Source organism: Pseudopodoces humilis, chromosome 3 (genome assembly GCF_049639895.1).
Source record: "Pseudopodoces humilis isolate 2021_Gansu_Grassland_sample_001 chromosome 3, ASM4963989v1, whole genome shotgun sequence".
Taxonomy (NCBI): domain Eukaryota; kingdom Metazoa; phylum Chordata; class Aves; order Passeriformes; family Paridae; genus Pseudopodoces; species Pseudopodoces humilis.
The window spans coordinates 79,958,498-79,977,498 of NC_142202.1; the positions used below are offsets into that span (position 1 = coordinate 79,958,498).

Sequence of the window (19,001 nt, forward strand, 5' to 3'; positions counted from 1 at the left end):
TCAATGAATGATGTCACAGCTACCACTTTGAAGTTAACAGTAAAATTTGCATTGGCTTAAATCTGAGCAGGATCAAGGCATGAACCATGAATGGCGTTCTTTTAATTAATTTCCATATTTCTTTTTAAATTCTCATGCCTCACTCCATGCATTTTCACGCGACAAAAGAGTAAATGCTGGAAATTGATGTTTTCACCATCTGTAGGCTGTCGTGTGTAACAAATTGTTCTAGTATATTAGTTTATGTGGGCATTCTGTCCTTGATCAGCTCCCACATTTCCTACAGACAGCAGCAGAAGCTGCACATAAAGACAAAAAAAACCACTTCGCAAATGGAAACATAATACTACATCTGCAGACAATAGGCCTGATTGAAAGAAGTGCTGCAGCACCTTTAGCAAAGTAATTCCTATAGACTTGTGTGGAAAATACAGAGCCCATATTTCTTTGCTCCTTTGAATTTAAACTATAATTTATGCTAGCATTAAAAAATCTGGGATACATAAAGGCCACATTGGAAGCTCTGTCTTTATCTCTCAAGCTAACAGGAAATGAGAGGCAGTAATAAGACTTTAACTGGTTTCTCACTTGCAATGAGTACCCAACACTCGTCAAAGAAAACTTCCTTTCAGAATCTTTTCGTTCCAAGTCTGCTGAACAGAGAATCAAAACGCATGTGTGTGTGTGTGTGTGTGTACGCGTGTGAACAATGTCCATTTGTATTCTTAAGTGAACTTGTTTTATTTTGCCATTTACTAAATGCTGGCATAAAAATTCCTGAAGCAACGTGACTCTCACAACAAACACAACTGTCAGACCCTCGCTGGAGAGCACATGCAAGCACAAACTGCAATTGTTCTGTGGTTATTTGAGAGGCAGTGGTCAGGGAAACAGGGGTCATTAATTTCCCTGCGTCTTTTAAACATTTCCAGAGATGTGCTAAAACGCATTAAAAGCACAACGGCCGACATCTAAGGCTGAAACATTAGGAAAACTTTCGAAAGGGATTTCTGTGAAAAAGCGAGAAGGGATGCTTTGAGTTTGACCCTTGCATTACGGAATGCAACACAATTTTAACTCTTTCCCTGTTGCTTTTCCTCAAGATCAGTTGTACGACTTCTGGAGAAGCGCTGGGGGTCGAGGCAGAAGGAAACCTGCTCTGACCGCGTGACTGTGTAGCTGCTAAGGGGGTCGGTCCCCGCTCAGGTGGTGCGAGTGTGACACCAGGCTGCCTCCCGAAGGCTCGGACACGGAAATTCCCTCACGGAAATTCCCCTAGCCCTGTCCGGCCCCGGCCGCTCCGGGACCATCCCCACCACCATCCCCAGCCCGCCAGGGGGCGCCGCTCCGCACGCCGGCCGCTTCCGCCGCTGCCGCCCGTCAATGGCGCCCGGGCCCGGCCCCGTGCCCTCACGACCCGCGTGTCCCGCAGCGGCCATGCCGCCCGGCCCGTCCCCTCCCGTCCCGCGTGGCCGCCGGGGCCCGCTTCCCCCCTGACGTGTGTCCCGCGGCGGGGCGGGCAGAGCGGAGCAGAGCGGAGGAAAGCCGGTGCATTTGGCGGAATCACGTGGCGCGGTCCCTGCTGGCGGGCGGGACGGTGGCCGGGAGGGTTTCCCGGGTAACCGCGCCGCCGGCGAGCGGGGCGGTCGTGGCTGAGGGGCGCCCGGCGCGGTGCAGGTCCGCGCCCGGCGGCCGGGGCAGCGCTCGGCTCCGAGCCGCGTTCTCTTTCCTCCCCCGCTGCTCCCCGGGGCGCCTGTCGGGCCTTGGAGCCGAGCCCTGCCCGCCCGGCCCGAGCCCCAGCACTGCCGTGCGCCAGCCGTGCGTGTACTCCAGGGAAAGCCGCAGGAGGAGGAGGAAGATCGGGTCACGGCTGGGATGATGAAAAGGTTAGGTGAAATGTGTTAGGCTGTTTAAGCTTTCCTCCACCCCCGTGGTTTAGCCATACATCCTCAAAACTTCCGCTTTTTGCGCAGTGTTGTAGTATATATCCCAGCAAGTGCCGCCTTTCTTTTGTGCACAAAGTCATTTTGCCGCCAGGTCTGAAGTTATGGCTGAAAAGTATATTTGCTGAGGTTAATGTTTGCCTATGATCTTCTGTTACTGAAATTGTAAACACGTTTGTTGTCCTTTAAGTTACGTATTGTTAGTTGTTATAAAAGATGTAATTATAAGGTAGGCAGAAGAAAGCCATCATTCTAATGTAGGAAGAAGTATGGATAGTGTCAGAAGAATCACTTAGGTTTTTTTCTTGCAAGGCTAGAATTAAGTATTCCCCACTTGCTAAAGTAGCTGGCGCACTTAGTAAATTGCTAAAGCATCCTGCGTTTAACATCAAGTGTTCTTTGATGTGAAAGCATAAAAGGATACTGGATTACGTGTGCCCTGAGAGGTAACATTCTTAATCTCCTTACCATGTTTTCAGAGATATTGTCCAAATGCTTACATAAGGATATCGTGCTTAATTCAGCTTCTGGGCAGTCTGCTATATAACTTTTTTTTTTTTAACTGCCAGAGCCAAATTGTCGGGTGGTCTATGGATGGATAAGGAGTGAAAGCAGGAAACAGTTGTCACAACTCGCCTGTCAAAATCAATTTATTAGGTAGGTAACAGTCCTGTGTACTGAGTGGGCTCCATACTGGGAGAAGTTTTACTTCACGGTAAAAGCACTTTTGCAAATGTTTAGCCCTTTTATGTTTACATCACACTTCTCAGCCTGGAAGATGCTAGTGCAGTTTAATGCTGCCATACATACGCAGTTTTGAAGGCAGCCATATGTGTTGAGCACTGTGATACACAAGAGCTTTGCAACCTTTTGGTTGTGGGGCATATTTTATACCTAGGAAGTTGATGCAGATTTAGTGGAAGGAGAGTGGGGCTAGTGTCATTGGCTTTCTGTGTCAGGGCAGATCAAACCAAATGCTATTCCCTAACCTTAAAAAGATCTACCTTTATTTATTGTTTACTAAATCCAAAGCACAGCAGAGATGATGAAACAAAACTAACAATGCCAGATGTCCCTAGTGTTGGAGAAGAAACATAGAAAGGAATTAAAAGTCCTTAAAATGGAAATACTACTACAGTAGATTCTCGTTTGATTATTAACAAAATGCTTAATTTTGTTAATTGCTAAGAGGTTGCTAAGAGAGCTGATTTTTGAAGAAAAATGTAAAGATGCTGAAGTGAATAATATTTTATTTATCCCTCAAAGATTATATGCTGAAGCTGGTGTTTTGGAAGTATTTTGCTTATCAGGAATTTGCGTGATCTAGGTACATTTGCACTGATTGTCTCATTCAGTAAATAGTTTTGTAAGGGATGGGAGAATGGTGTTTGTCATCTCTCAGGTTTTGGATTGGGTTTTTTTTTCTTATAGCTCTATTCAAGCAAATCATTAGATTATGTCAATTTCAGAATGTATTTTATTAACTTTATTTTAAATTTTAGTTTTTAGACTCAGTTGTTTGGAAGATAAAGTCCAGCTGCAAAATATGGCTTATCGATTTTCAAAGGAAGAATTAGATGAGCAGTTTGAAGAGTTTCTGAAAGAGGTATGTTTGAGAGCAAGGTCACATCTGTATTCTCTATTAAAAAATTGGGAAAATTGAGTATAGAAGAGTATGAAATGTAAGATTCAGCTGTGCTTTCACCGCATAATTAACATTGCTGTCTTATGTATAGGTCTTTTCAAGGTCTCAATTGCTAAGTTAAAGTCATACTATTTTGCTGTATTGAAATCAAGAGAACAGTTTTGTAATTAAATAAACATTTTGTCATTGCCTGGTTGTATCTTCAGAAAGAGCCCTTGGTTCTTGATTTTTGTTTCAGTTTTATTGTTGGTGCTGCTTAGTAACAGAAGCTTCAAATTGATGTATAATTGAAAATGATATAAAAAAAACTCTGCCTGTGTATAAACACAAGCTACGTTTTAAAAATTTCTTAATTTTTCTGTGCAATGCTTACTCTCACTGAATTATATTTAAAAATTCTTGTAATAATTAAGCATGTTGTAGTCATTAGAAAATTTGAATTAAAGTCCTTTAATTCCTCACAGTGCTTCATGGTTTTGAATACTGGCGAAATCATGGAAGTCTGTGGGTTCTGACTTAAGCTAAGAATTATCAGACATGATCTAAATGCCCTGACTAGGTATGGTTTTTTTCAATGCAAATAGACAATTAGTAATTTCAGAACTTGCTGTCTTGTCTGTCAGACACACGTTGTGGTACCCCTGAAACATAGATGCTGCTATGTAAGGCCTTTACTAAATTTTTATTCTATATATAAGCATAACTAGTGATGTCAGAGAATATTTCCACTGTTATATGTAATGTATGCTTGAACTTTTTTTAAAGTAAACTGTGTTGCAATTTAATCACTTGTGAAAAATAATTTATTTTAACTATGTAACTAAATTAGCACTCTTGAACTCACTGAAATTACTGATGTTAGTAAAATTAGAAAACTAGTCTTTGCATTTCCTTCAATATTCTTTACTTACTGTTGTTACAAAGGGAGTTGCTCTAGGGAAGAGAAAGGAGTTTTATTCTTTTATTTGTTATGCATTTCTGTCAAAAGTCTGCATGTGGTTGCTTCTGGTATTTTATTCCTCATTTGACATGCTCTTCTTCTTCCTCATCTATTGCCCACATTAAGAATGCTCGTTAAAAAAAAATCCAAGTAACTATTGAATTATTTTAAGCAGCATTTGGAATGTCCCAGAGAATGTAACTTTAACAATTCATGTCTTAATTTTTTTTAATAATTTCAATCAAAAACTGTTTACAAACTGCCAATCCCATTATTAAAAATATTCATTGTATTTTTTGCCAACTAGATACAGACCCAAATAACAATGGCATTATCTACTCTGTTATTTTTACACATGCATCTTCTGCTGTGTCCTTCTCCTTGGTTTTCTTTTTTATAAAAAGTGTTTGGCCTTTTAATATTAGAAAGATGGGAAACTGCTGTGCTCCATTTCTTGAAATCTCTCTGTAGGTGATGTTTGTGTTGAGAGTGTCACAGTGGGTGGGGAATGGTAAAATCTGTTTGTCAGTAGTTTGGGGAAGATTTAATATCATTTAAGCAAGTCTTTCAAAGAGGAATGGAGCAGGATTTTTCCCTTTTAAATAATTCTTAATGAATCTGTGTTTGGAGTTAGGCTATGTCTGTATTTGATTAAAACATATGAAGTTAAAAGAAAGACTTTATATACAGCTGGATGATGCAGGTCTCATGAGGATTAAACTAAGTCTTTTGGCATATCCACTGAACTTTAAAAGCTATCAGTGGATTTTTTACACTATTATCATTATACAGAAGGAAAGACAAATGTATAATAACAGTGACTGCATGTAGGATAAATCCTTTTATGATTTCCTCTGCCTGGTTATGCTTATTCCAATCCCTTGCCATGATAGCCTATTGTCATCCATAATTCTTCCCATAACACTTCCTTGTCCACCGTCTGTGTTCCTGTGGTCCATCCACTCCTTACCACCAGTATCTTGTTTTGGTTGACCTACTGTCAATTGGATTTCACTTCAGCATCATCTGTCATATTGGTTTAGCTCCAGGTTTTCAGTGTTTGCTGTGTTGGCTGTGATGTTCTCTTGGGAGGTGCAACTTGAGAAATTCTTTCTAATGCATAGTGCTTCAATTAATTGAATTAATTGCCTTTTTTTGATGACCCAAAGTAATGTTGTGAAAAAGCCATTGTCTGCTTTTAGTATTTTCAGTTAACCTTTGTTCTACTTGATATTCATGGATACTTGAGAAGGAAGACTTTCAAAAGGAAAGGCTATACCATCCTTATTAGAATATCTGTAGAATAGTATCTGGAAGAGAAATACCGCACATAAGCCATGTTTGAGAAACAAGTTTTTATTAAAAGATCAAATAGATGAACATATTGTTGTGCAATAAAAGCATATTTTGGAGTAGACTTATTTAATTGAAAAATACTGGTTTCATGAATTAATTAGGACAACTGGTCATGAAAGTCTGAGTGTTTTAGATCAAGTTCTGTAATACCTATCCTTTTTAAGTTCCTTCACATGCAAAGTAGGTAGTAAGCTGACAATGTGCCATGTAGTTGCTCTAGTTCTCTTTCGGCTTTTATTTATGTTGAGATTAAACAACTGACACTTTTGTGTAAATTTACCTTTTTTTTAAAGGAAGGAAAAAAATTAGGAAATTTTGCTGTTGAGACAACTGGCATGTTGGGAAAAATACACCAGTATTTTTGTGTCAGCATTTCTTTCCCAGCTGCTGCAGCTTTACTGTCTGCAATTGACAAGATGGCTGGACATGGAAAGTTTCCAGAATTTGAGCACAACCTGTGGGTGTTTCAGGTTCTTTAGTTACAAACCCCTGAGGAGTATGAGCATCACTGAAGTTCTGCGTGTACAGCAGAGGATACTGTTGGTTGTAAAAGAAACAGCAAGTGACAACATCAAGCACCTGTCAGCGCTTCCAGCTAGCAGGAGGCAGTCTGACCTTTGAGAACAATGGCACTAGTACTTGTGTTGTGACTAGTGTCCGAAAATTGTTATTTATGAGATATTTATTAGATATCTAAAGCTGTTTTTTTCTGCGTCAGAGCCAACTACGAGAAATTGCAATACATTCTGTTGTCGAGCAGTTTCATAATTTATTAAAATTGTGTTTTATTAAAGTGCAAGGCTCAGAGCACTTTTTCTGAGATGTATTGACAGGCATTTAGTTTTCTCTAGTCAAACTGAAAGCTCTAAAGATGTTCTTTATCAGAGATATTAATATTTTATTGCTATTATTTTTTCTTAAATTATAGCTTTATATAATTGACGTTTGAGTTTTGAATATTCTTGTTAAGCCCAGAGAAGCTGAAGGTTTAGTCACATAGGAACGGTTGGTTTTTATGGCAGTGTATTTAATGTAATAGGAGGTACTGGACTGCAGAGGCTTGTTTCAATAAAACATACCCTTGTGTTATACATGTTCAGTATCCACAATCCTGTTGCCTCTAATATTGGGTTTATACTATCACATTTTCTTATTTGTGACTATTACAAAAGTGAAGCTTTTGAAATTTTCCCATCACAGGTGCATTTTGTATTTGAATTCTTTGTTTCTTACCATTTATGGCTTTTCCTAACTCTGTGCATCGTGTTATTTAAGACAATTTAAGACAATTGGTTTTAACAGCTGTAGCTAAAAATTTAGATAAAAAGTATTTAATTCCCATTAACCCCAGTTTGCTGCACAAAGAATATGTAGAACATCAGGTTGCAGTGCACTAGTTTAATGAATATTTCCTTGTTCAATGTGTGGATAGCTAATTGTGGCTCTAAGTCTGCTGTAGGCCACAAAGAGCATTATTAAAGGAAAAGAGCAGAAGTTAGTTGTTTTTTCTTTCCTGTTCCTTTTCAGTAACTTAAATTCATATGGTGTCCATACTCATAGATTTTAATTATTTTTTCTATTGATTTAAGTAATCAGTCAAAATCAGCATGGATGATTAACACATATGAAAGTTTGATACACAGTTGGGTAGGAATGGCTCTGGCATTTCTATTATATTCCACGAATACAAACTATAAAATTAATTTCTGAAATCTGATTTGCTGTCAGCTAGAATGTTGCTAGTGCACATTTATTTTTAGAATATTAATAATAATGTTCATGTAGGAAGCAAAGATGAGGCAAAATTGTTTCTGCTCTACTTCATTATCTTCAGGGGTGTGGTCAGAGTTTTAGTTCTTATGTGTCTTAACTAATTGAGAAAGAACTGATTGTGCAGTTCATTTGAACATATATTCTCTGAAGCAGTCAACTTTTAATATATCCAGTTCTGGCAGTGGGGTTATTAAAATATGCAGTATTATAGCACATGAATATAGTTATTGTTTCTTAATCAATTTTGTCATGCATATACAAGAAAGAGAAACAGTGGGGAGTAATGAGAGGCATCTGGACTCAGAAGTCCAGAATTGAGTGGCTGAAACAATGTAAAAATGTTAAAGCTCTCTTTAATCTTGTATGCAATTGATTCAGTCTCTTTCAGATGATTCACTTGGAAATTCAAAGAAAAAGAGCAGCATGCTTGAGAAACTGGGACAGCCCAGGAGAAAAGAAAAGAAGAAAAAGGATTCAGTGCCATGGTGGTTATCTGAAGAAGATTCGGATGATGGTGGTAAATTTACAGTTTTGCAATGTTTTGGCCACAGGGGGTCAGGCTAGTTCTTTCTCATACTGCGTGTTAGGCCTGGTTTCAGATTAAGCTGATGTCACTCAAGTGTTTTAGAATGTTACAGTGCAAGTTTGTAAAGCATAAACTTCAAATAGAATTTATTTTTTTTAATGGTTCATATTCAAGCTCTGTGCAAGCTGTCTGCTGGATTTTTTTCTGTAGCTTTTGAGTTAATAAAACTTGCAAAAAATGAGCACATTATAAATAGTAAGATAATTAGAAAATGTAACTTATGAACTCTGCAGAAATACTGGTATATGTGTTTTGTAGCCAACCTGTTCTTTATACTGACTTTCTATAGCTTTCTGTTTTCAAAACTGTTGTGGAAAAATAACAATTTGAATAAACGTATGCTAACTGCAACATTTGTAGTAGGTTGGAAAAGCACAGAAAAACTTCTCAACACCAGCTGAATCCAAGATGTATTTCTTCACTATTCTCAACATTTCCCTTGCCAAGAACCCTGGCTCAAGGCAAAATTGGCTGTGATGACATGGTTGCTGGTTCAGAATTGACACGGCCGCATAGTTCTGGAAGAAAATATATAATCATTTGCAAGCTTTCCACCTCTGTTTTTTTCATTTCTACAATGTCTTCTTGTTGGGTAATAAAGCCTATGAGTAGTGAGCTTCCACAGGGTGATTGCCTCCTCTCTTCTTGCAGTAACTAGTGGTATCTTAATTTTTGTATTAATTGCAAGTGGATCTTAACAGAAAGTTACAAAATCAATTTTTCATCTGACAGAGTTAAAATACTCCTGGTAGTCTTAGATTTTAAGACTAGCTGTATCCTGTCAGTGTTGTCTTAGTGAGGAGTCAAATCCTAGTCAGCAGTTGTACCATTTAGGCTTTATCCTAATAGGTGGTAGCTGGACTTATTTGTCTGTGGCCTTTTAAGATGTTGATGTAAAACTCAGATGGATATGAGAAAGTTCTTATCAGGTGGTTGTGAGATATGATGATTTCCTTACTTTCAAATAATGTAAAGTGTTCTTGCTGTGCAATGTGAGAATTAAGAGGTTAACATGACCTTATTTTTCTTCATACTATCATAGAAAATTTTCTGATGACTTTAGGAGTTCAGCATGCTTCCATAGTTTTTCTGAGATGCTTGAGGCAGCCCAGCTTTGATGCTTCTTATGGTAAAAAATACAGTGGAATAGATTCCTAAAGGGCAGGGTGATTACAAGTTTTATAGAACAGTGCTTGTGTGGTTTAAGTAAATTTCAAAACAGAATCATAAGAAACAATGTGATTATATCAAGGTGTTCCATCTAAACTATTTCCACCATTGTCATTTTTAAAATTAAGAATATCTTCTCAGCTGTGCATGTTAACTAAAGTTAAAGCTATTAGAACTGAAACAAACTAGATCTACAATTTACTGATGTATGAAATATATCATAAACTTTTCAAGGTCTCTCTTCAGAAAATATTCTCATTTAACAGAAAGGCATTCAGGTGAGCCTACCCAGTTCTTCCAGTATGCAATCAATTTACATGCAAAAGAAGCTAGCCTATTCATATTCATGATGTTGATGAGGGGCTGGTTTTATTTTTTTTTGGAGAGAGTTGAAAGTAATCTCTATGTAATGCATTTTTACTCCAAGATCCAACATCTTGGCAGCTGGACATAACAAAACTGAGAATATAGGAGTGTACACCAAACATGCCAGATCCATGCAAAAAATTCTTCCCTGAGCACTATTTTTGCCAGACAAATTATCAGTTTTATTTCATTTACTGCTCTGTCACCACTGCATAGAATACCCCACTTGTGGAGGAGTTACAATAAGCCATATCCCTCCTACTACTTTAATATTGCCAAGCAGAGGGGCCTTTAATTCCTACTAGAAAGTTTTCCTCTTTCTGTCTTGGCAAGAGGGTGGTAACTCCATGGCATGAAGTGGATCTCCTGGTTGTGTCATCCCATGAGGAAAGGGCTATATTTGTCACTCTGGACACTTGCAAATGGTTGCAGTTGCAGTTTTGTAGTTGTAAAATGTGTGCTATGATGAATGCCTTTCTGCAAGATAGGCTCTAGTTGTAGTGCAATTAACCTAGAGTCAAAAGAGAGCCGTTTGCAGAGACCACCTTGGCCACCTTTGGGATAAATTGAGTTTTTCTCTGCAGTTTATGTGGCTATAATTTCAGTTCATGTAGATGGATTTGTGGCGTCCTAAAATGACGGGTCAGGTGACTGTAAGACATTCAGTGTGGATAGGCTTCCAGAACTGCTCATATTTTCCTGTATATCTCTGTCTTGTGTGCTTCCAAGTACTTTGTCAAATACCATTTTGCCATGTATAATATTCATTCACAGTGTGTGTATGTTGTGTAGTGTATTGCTCAGACCTCTTAAAAGTAGATGATGGTACAGCAGCATTGCAGTGTAAGTTACTGCACTGGATGACTGAGAAGATGATGATTCAGACTTGTAGTTTTTTGTAAGGTTATATGTAAGCGTCCCCTAAATAGCAAAAAAATTTCCTATGGGAGTAAATAATAACACTGCTGTGATACTAACAAATATGAATATAAGCTGAATTCAATTTTTGGAAAGTATAATGTCAGCATGCTTCAAAATTTTGTGGAGATCCTTCTGTGTCCTTCTAGGCTTGAAACTTCATGTTGGTTGCAGATAAGACATAATCAGTAGACTGTCAGATAATAGAATTAGTATTTTTTTAAGTTGTTTTATCATCATGAATCAAACATGATTATACAAAGTAAATGCAAAATAAATGCATAAATCTTACCTTCACCCAGAGTGTGGCACTACATTAATTACAAATGCATGTTCCATATGTATAAGTTGATGTCTTTGGGTGTGTGTAGAGATAATGTTATGTGAAGAAAGCCTGAATAGTTTGTGTAATACACCAAGCTGATACGTTGCTTGCAGTTTGAGGTTTTGATTTTGAGTTACTTCATTATCTCTACCATGCTTTCTTGAAAGACAAAGAGAATAAGATTAAATATGTTACAAATACGCTCTACACTTACTTCTTGCCTGGTTTGTATTTTTTCCCAAGGCATCTTGTTACAGAAGTGCCAGAAAATAGGCAGAGAGTTAAATTAATAGCCTGTTTTGCTGAGAAGTATAAAATACACTTTAAAATAATTCCACTAGTTATTCTAGGTATGTTTAAACTATTTGTTCTTCAGCTTTAAACGAATGTTCAAATTATGATTCAAGAGACTGTCTCCCATATTGGACAAGTTAGAGACCTGGGTAATGTCCTTTCTACTTGCTTTTGTCACTTAAATGATAAAAAGAAATTGGATACTAAGAATTTCTGTCCTGTCTTGCTTGCATGTCTGTTTCTGCTGTTTGTCTTTTCAAGATTTTCAAATAAAATTTGTTAAAGTGAGAAAAGAGAAGAAACTGACAGAAAGCCATTCCGAAGTAGTGGAAAATACTGAAAAAAGGAGTCCCCATTCAGATTCCCAGTCTGGTATTTGATTAAATGTGTTTTGATATATTTATTCAGTATCAACCTTGTATTACTAGTATGTTTCCTGTAGAAAATCCTTAGCAAACTGTCCATTTGACCAAGCTGCCACGTACTTCTATTATTTTCAGAAGAAACTAATAATTGTGTGAACTTGTGCTCAGTTGTTGTAGCATCATATATCACTACATATAGTGATGTAGTAGGACAGACAGTATTGAATGTCAGCCTGGGGAAAGGGGGAAATAACTTTGAAAATCCGTACAAAAAGCTCTCACCTGAACTAAGTGCGTGTTCAGTAAATAGAAAGTCTCATACACTTCCTGCATTTCATACTCAATAAATATTAAAATTCATTGTTCTTCTAGTTTAATTTCAAAGACAGCAGTCAGATAAGCATTTCACTTATTTTCTACTGATATGGTTCTTTTTCCCTTTGCTGATGACTGTGCTGCTTTGTGCATGCTGCCTCTGGAATGGAAACAGCAATTGGTATAAGTGAAAAACTTAAACTTTAATCTGCAGGATTATTTTAGTCAGTATAACTTTAGATTCAGCATTTTATGTGAGTCATTGTATGTTATCTGAAAAGAAACTCCAGCGAGTAAGTGGGAATTATAAGTATTGATTTGTTAAATACTTCTGTATAAAAGACAACATCAATTAACTTGTCCTGCTTTAAGCATGGCACTGGTGTTAAGTTCAAGCAGATCAGTAATATTTTGGAAAGCCATGACAATGAAATATTTGGCACTTGGTCTTTGGATCATGTTGGTGATCTAGTTTGTAGACTGTAGAACATCTCCCTGTGTTAGTTTTCTAGAGTGTATATGCAGCTCTAGAAAATGTATGTGTATGTTTTCATAAGCCTTATTTGCATAGAATGGCTGTAAAGCATCTCGGTCTGGGAGATAAATACTAAAAATTGATTTATTCCTCAAATTAGGTGAAATATGAGCAATATTCATAGTTATATCTGTATATCTGTAGTTATTTCAAATTACTGTTTTAAAAGGTATCAGGTGCTTGCATTATTTACAACAGATAGTATGTTGTTAACACTTCTAGCTTACCAGTAGGAGATGTAGGAAATGTAGGAGAATATAGATCTAGAGAAGTAGTGCCTTGCTAGTGAACTTGCACATCATTTGAGGGAATAAAGGACCTATGCATTGTATCAGAATGGGTTTAATACCATTTCTCTGCTTGCTGCACCAGCTTCCTTTAGTTATCTTGGATGTATGAGCTGTATGAAGTTCTGGTCACATATCCCTATACTCTTCTATACTGTTCTAAATAGCAAGAGTATTTGGCTTGATGTCCTAGACTACTCTCTTGTGTCAAGGTAAACTCAAAAGACTCATAACTGAGAGTTTTATCTGAATTACTCAATTTTGAAGCCTCTTCCACCATGACAATTTCAACATGGCAAAATCTAACCCTGAGCATCTGGCTAGCCTAAGGTATATAAAAGCTGTTGTGCAGGAGTCCAGAGGAGGCCACTAAGATAGAGGGGTGGAGGACCTTTTGTATGAGGAAAGGCTGAGAGAATTTGGTATGTTAAGCCTAAAAAAGAGAAGGCTTCAGGGTGATCTAACTGTGCCCTTGCAGTACATGAAGGGAGTCTGCAAGAAAGATGGAGAGAGACTTTTGATAACAGCATGTAGTGATAGGACAAGGGGGAATGGTTTCACACTAAAAGAGAGTGGCTTTAGGTATTAGGAGGAAGTTCTTTCCTGTGAGAGTGGTGAGGCACTGAACAGGTTGCTCAGAGAAGTTGTGGGTGCCCCATCCCTGGAAGTGTTCAAGGCCAGATTGGATGGGGCTCTGAGCAACCTGGTCTAGTGAAAGGCATCTGTGCCCATGGCAGGGGCATTGGAACTGAATAATCTTTAAGGTCCCTTACAACCCAAACCATTCTATGACTCTTTGATCATGAGAGCAGTTTTCAGCATAGGTGCTGTTATCTAAAACTTAATTCTGCTAATGTGAATGGAAGGCGTTTGTTGTATTTACTGCTGAGCAAGTCCCCACAAGGGTTTGAGCAAACAAATGCAGTTCTTATATCTGACAGTGATAAAGACACTAGTAATTTATACTTATGTACCTATGTTTCCCCACTTTTCTTTGAACCAGTCTAGATGCTTTCTTTCAAACCTCGTAGTAACCTTTTACTGCTGAAATCGTTTTACTAGTTTTCTCTGTTTTCAGGTCATTTATTGAGCTGCTAGAACAGTGTAATTGAATATACATGGATCAAGAATCTTTTTAAAAATAAAAAAAAGGATGGGAAAGAGTAGTTCTATTTCCAGAAGTTAAAAGTATTAACTTTAGTTTTTATTTATAGGTAGAAAATTAGAGGTAATTCAATGTATAAGAAGCTGAACTGTGTTACTTTTTCAGAAGTGTCACTTTCAAGTCTCACATCTCATTCTTCTCTTTATTCCCTGTCCACTATGCATTAAAATCTATAATGTTCATGTACACTTACAAGTAGTTCCCTCTAAATCTTCAAGTGCATCTCGCAGCAAGGCTTTGTCTAAATGCAAAATGTTGGAAAAATTTCATAAGGACAAGAAAGGTTCATCCTTAAACAAAGAAGAAGGAGCTCTCACTTCTGACAGTCCACACAATTCTGAGGGTAACGAATTTACTGTATTTTATAAGGTATTAAAAAGGTAAAATGACTCAATTCTTACAGACTTGGTCAAATTAGGAAAAAATAACTTACTTTTTGAAGTAGATGGTTGTCATCATCAGTTTAAGTCCTTTGTATTTATGTTTTTAAATGTTTCTAAGTAAGTGTGGTAGGTAGAAATATTCTTCAAAGTGAAACTCAGGTTCTTAGTTTAATTAATTTCAAGTGGCTGTACTTTAAAATATAAACCATATATCTTTAGCCTTAAAAAATATTGCATATAAACATACAAGTAGTGAAATCATTTCATTCAAGATGACTAAGAAGCTTTTAAGAGAAGTAACAAATACCCTCTCCACAAAAACAGCTCTTGCTAGTCTCACTGAAATCTGTGGGACTGTTAAAACAGCCAGAAACATGGTGAAGAGACTGTTAAATCCATATGAGGCTATTTTCTCCAAGTTTGATATGTTTCTCAGAGTTTGGATTGTGTAGGGCAAGAGAAAACAAATATTCTTGCCTTCAGTAGCAAGTGGGGGTATGCCTGGGTGTTGAGAGTGGCTAAGTTGCAAAGTTTAATGGCTGCAGAAGCAGTATTTGATTTTCAGATTATTAAGGAAGGTGCTTTATAAAAAAACTTCTGATTTGACTCAAACCCTGACTAGCAAAATATTTAAAAATTATTAGATAGTTTACATAAACCCTGTGAAGCCTTCACGATCAATATACGTCTGCTGAGAAATTTCACTGGATATGAGATGATTTAAATAAAAAAAACACAGGAAAATTCTTTCTTTAACCTTTTGTTCTATTAAGCATTCTAACTGGGTTTTTTACTGTTGTATAATCCCTTCTCCTTTCTTGCAAATCTCTGCATAGGAGGTCAGTTGCAATTAGCGTTTGATTCTGCTGTTATATTCTCAATCAAAAATAGGGTGTTGGAGGTCTGGTGAGATTACAGCTAATAGCACACTAACTTGTGACCCATCTGCAAACAGACTTCTATTTGCTGTCTTGATAACTAGAATAGAGTGCCATCTGCCATCTGAGTAAATTACTTCAAATTACTGCATTCAGCTACCTGAGAAATGGGCTATTTGTAGTTTTGTACTTCTGTTCAGCACTTTGAGCTTTCCATTTTCTACTTTTCAATGTAGCAATATATATTTATTTAGGCATTAAATTTCTATACATGTGGAGCTTGACTTTTAGACAATGTCTCTGACATTTATTTGTTGCATGTAAGGCAGGTCATTCAGAGCTCTCTATTGAAGACAGAGCTGGAGTTAGATACAGTAATGTGGATTTCCAAGATGTGGAGTCTTAGGCACTTAGCCTCCCAATAAGATGTGCAAGGGCAATTTGTCATTAAAATCAAGAAAATAAACCTAGTCTGCTTTTTAAAAAGGAGGCTCTTACAATCAGCATGGACATGCTGAGGGCTGCCTGGTAGGGAGGGAAAAGGTGTTGAGACTCCTACTTTCCCACCTTCCCTCACCCTAAGTGCATTTTCAGTACCAAGGGGAAAGGATTTTCCATTGTCACAATGTAGGCAATTATGGGATGTTTAAATGGGATTTGTATGGGCCTGTGTAGAGAGCAGAGGAAGATCCCGCAGCTGAAGCACTTGGTCAGCACATGGAAGACTGATTTAGTGTTATTGATGTATGGATCTCCTGCAGTCTCCTGCAGCAGGAAATGAGCTGTTGTCAGTGTCTTCACTCCTTCTGGTGTGTTCAGTACAAGGACACAGCTACAGTCTGAACATCATGTGGCCAGGCAGAACAAAAAATGATGTGTTATCAACTGACAATTCATGTCAGAAAAGACAGACTTAGTTTGTGTTCCCTTCTGTGAGAACTGTTAAATAATTTCATTGTCATTTCATAAAAAGCATATGCATTTTTTCTCCTATCCCTTCTCCAGCAAGATCTTACTCAGAATCTAAGTATAAACGTGTGTGTTTTGCATGCAGGCATGCAGGAGTTTTTGAACTAGGAATGTCCTGCAATATCTGGCTTTTAGTCTTCCATGGGGAAGTAGATATGGCAGCATTCTGCCTGAGAGCCACCATAGAATTGTTAAGGTGATGTTGAACCCTCACAACACTGAAATTATGATTAGGAGAGCAACTACAAGTTGTAGTTGCATAAATGTAGAGAATAGAAGAACTGGGTGTTCATCAGTGACTTTTAAGGGACTTTGATTTCTATTTTTTCCTTATAACCTTTAAGCAACAAATGAAATGTACTTGCTAAGCCAGTGGCTTAGGAAGTTTAAAAAAATCTGTGGTGATCTGAGATAGCAGATCAAATACAATTAACTGGGGTTTAAGAAAGAAATGTCAATTTCCGTATAGGGTCTATGTGTGAGATTGCCTTTCATGAGTAATGTGATGGTAACTCAGATTTTGCATTTGACTCATGCTGAACTTTAGGTATGTGTGCAAATACAAAGAATTGGAAGATAATGTTTATAATAGCTTAATTAATTAAACAAGATTTACCTATAGAATTAGTGGAAATTAGGTGAACGTGACACGTGAGACTGCATGTCTTTGCAATTGCAGTGTGAGATTAAAACTGGTGGTTCTGGAAGGAGACTAGAAGACTGATGTGTCATACAAATAGCTTTTGGGTGGTAGTCAAGAATATTGCAACTTTTTTCCTAGGAATGCTTGAAGCCAATGGAAATTTTGTCAAGATGCGGAACACTTCACAGCCTGTGGGAGAAAGTCATGAAAATATGGATGTGGAAAAGATGCAGCTTCAGAAAAGTAATGGAGATGCCATCTCTTTGAGTAGAGACAGCTTGGAAACAAATGGTGAGAACTGAGAGCCCAACCATTTCATTGAGTTAACTAGATCTAAATAAGTTACTATTAAAAGCAGTTTAATTCATTTCTAGATGGGATTCTTCACTTCTGTCAGCTGTGTCATGAACTGAAGTCTCCTAGTACTTGCTTGTGATGATTTGATGCCATTAATATTTTACAAGTCTGTCTGTAGTTGTTAACTATTATGGCTGTTCTGTGTGGACATACAGCAAAGACACAGTTTATTCTCTTTTTTGAAATTCAGATTCAGTTTTAGCTTCTGGGCCTAATCAAAGTATCATGGGAGTTGGATTGGATACCTTGGAAGAACAAGAAGAAAAAGAAATCTTCTTTGCCAAGCTAGAACAAGAAGCTTCCTCTACTATTGATTATTCAAGATTAAATAAAGAGCTGGATTCCAATGATTCTGTCATACTAGCACCATTTATACGGTAATTTAGAGGGAAGAAAAGTTGTAATTCAGTAGTAATAACAACATTCCTAATTGTAAGGAATAACTAAATGAAGAGGTAACAATTGATAATAACAAGGAAATGGATCAGGAAAGATTCTGTGTCCCTTTAAACATGATATTACAAATTAATCTAGAGGAAAGATACTTACTCTTCATAGACTAGGGCAACCCATTTATAATCAGTAACATGAAAATAAGTCCAAACATCTGTGGGAGAAATGGATGAGGGGAATTTCAGGCTGCAGTTGCTGAAAATGCTGAGTCAGAGGCAACTTCTGATATGAAAAGAGTTGGAGTGGCAGAATTCTGGAAAGCTCTAGATAAGGACAAAATTTTTGTTTTGTGGGAGAAGGGGAAAAAAAGGGGAGGTGGGTGGATGTTAAATTAATGTTGTTAATCCAGAATGAAACAGTCAGAACAGGAGGCAACCCTTGATAAAAATATTGTTTGAGAAGTTAGTGTAAATGTTGAAGAGGATGCAGAAGGTGAGTGGTTTTAAGAGTTAGATTGAGATTTTTAGCTGGGAAATACTTTATTTTAATAATTGCTGACACTTTACCACTTTTCTTACCTTTGATTTAATTTGTTGGACAAATTACAATTTTTTCTTTTATTACTGATTGTAAGAAGCATCTGCATGTAGAGTTCCAAGAAAAAAAGTATGTTTATTTGCTGTGCAAAAAGAGAGTAGAATTTTCAATTTATTTCTCAGAAATGAAAAAGCTGAAAAAGAAGAAGAATCTGAACATGAAGAGAAATCTGGTAATACAATCTTTTCTTTTACCTGTAGTTCTTATATCAGCCTTTTGCGCTGTCCTTGTGTTATGACTGTGCAGCTGTTATTCATACAGAGAGGTTAAGGGGTTTACTTTTGCTTCTGTGCTTTTTCTTTTCTTAAGTGGATTTTTAATCTATTGTAAACCAAAAGACAAAAAAAAAAAAGAAAAGGAAAGAAAAAAGCAGTAAACACCCTGCATCGATCATAAATGGAAAAAAAAGAAACCAAAAAAACTCTGCTGTTGAAGTTTGATTTAATGTTTCATTTACTCCAGTACCTTAATTGTTATCTCTATTTTTGTGCCATCTTCTCATCCCTGAGTTTAATCTGTGTAATCTGCAGTGTTTTTGCTTTTTTTTTTTTTTCTTGTTATGTCTCTTTATTTCATACTTCATTGCTGGCATGTAATAGAGTGTATTCATGTAATTTACTGGATTGTATTTTCAAATTTATATATTTATCTGAACTTTTGAGAGGTTCTTTTGCTAAGCTTGAATTTCCCAGCATAAGGAGGATGTATTTGTAAACCATAAACACATAAAGAACACATTATTGAACCAGTGTTTTGCAAGGGTTCTAGGTTTAAGTGTTACAGATGATGCAGACACTG

General features: G+C 37.1%; 1 protein-coding gene across 2 annotated transcripts in view; it reads left to right on the forward strand.

Annotated features, from left to right (window-relative positions):
- The first annotated feature begins 1,718 nt into the window (after positions 1–1,718).
- The window catches only part of CEP162 (centrosomal protein 162), a 44,180-nt gene continuing 26,897 nt past the window's right edge, over positions 1,719–19,001 (forward strand). For both annotated transcript variants that reach the window (XM_014263349.2, XM_088053666.1), the window contains exons 1-7: positions 1,719–1,886; positions 2,513–2,600; positions 3,446–3,549; positions 8,036–8,174; positions 16,995–17,147; positions 17,404–17,590; positions 18,326–18,375. In XM_014263349.2, coding sequence (XP_014118824.2) covers positions 3,490–3,549; positions 8,036–8,174; positions 16,995–17,147; positions 17,404–17,590; positions 18,326–18,375 — 589 coding nt within the window. In that variant the 5' untranslated portion in view covers positions 1,719–1,886; positions 2,513–2,600; positions 3,446–3,489. The remainder of the gene's footprint in view (positions 1,887–2,512; positions 2,601–3,445; positions 3,550–8,035; positions 8,175–16,994; positions 17,148–17,403; positions 17,591–18,325; positions 18,376–19,001) is intronic.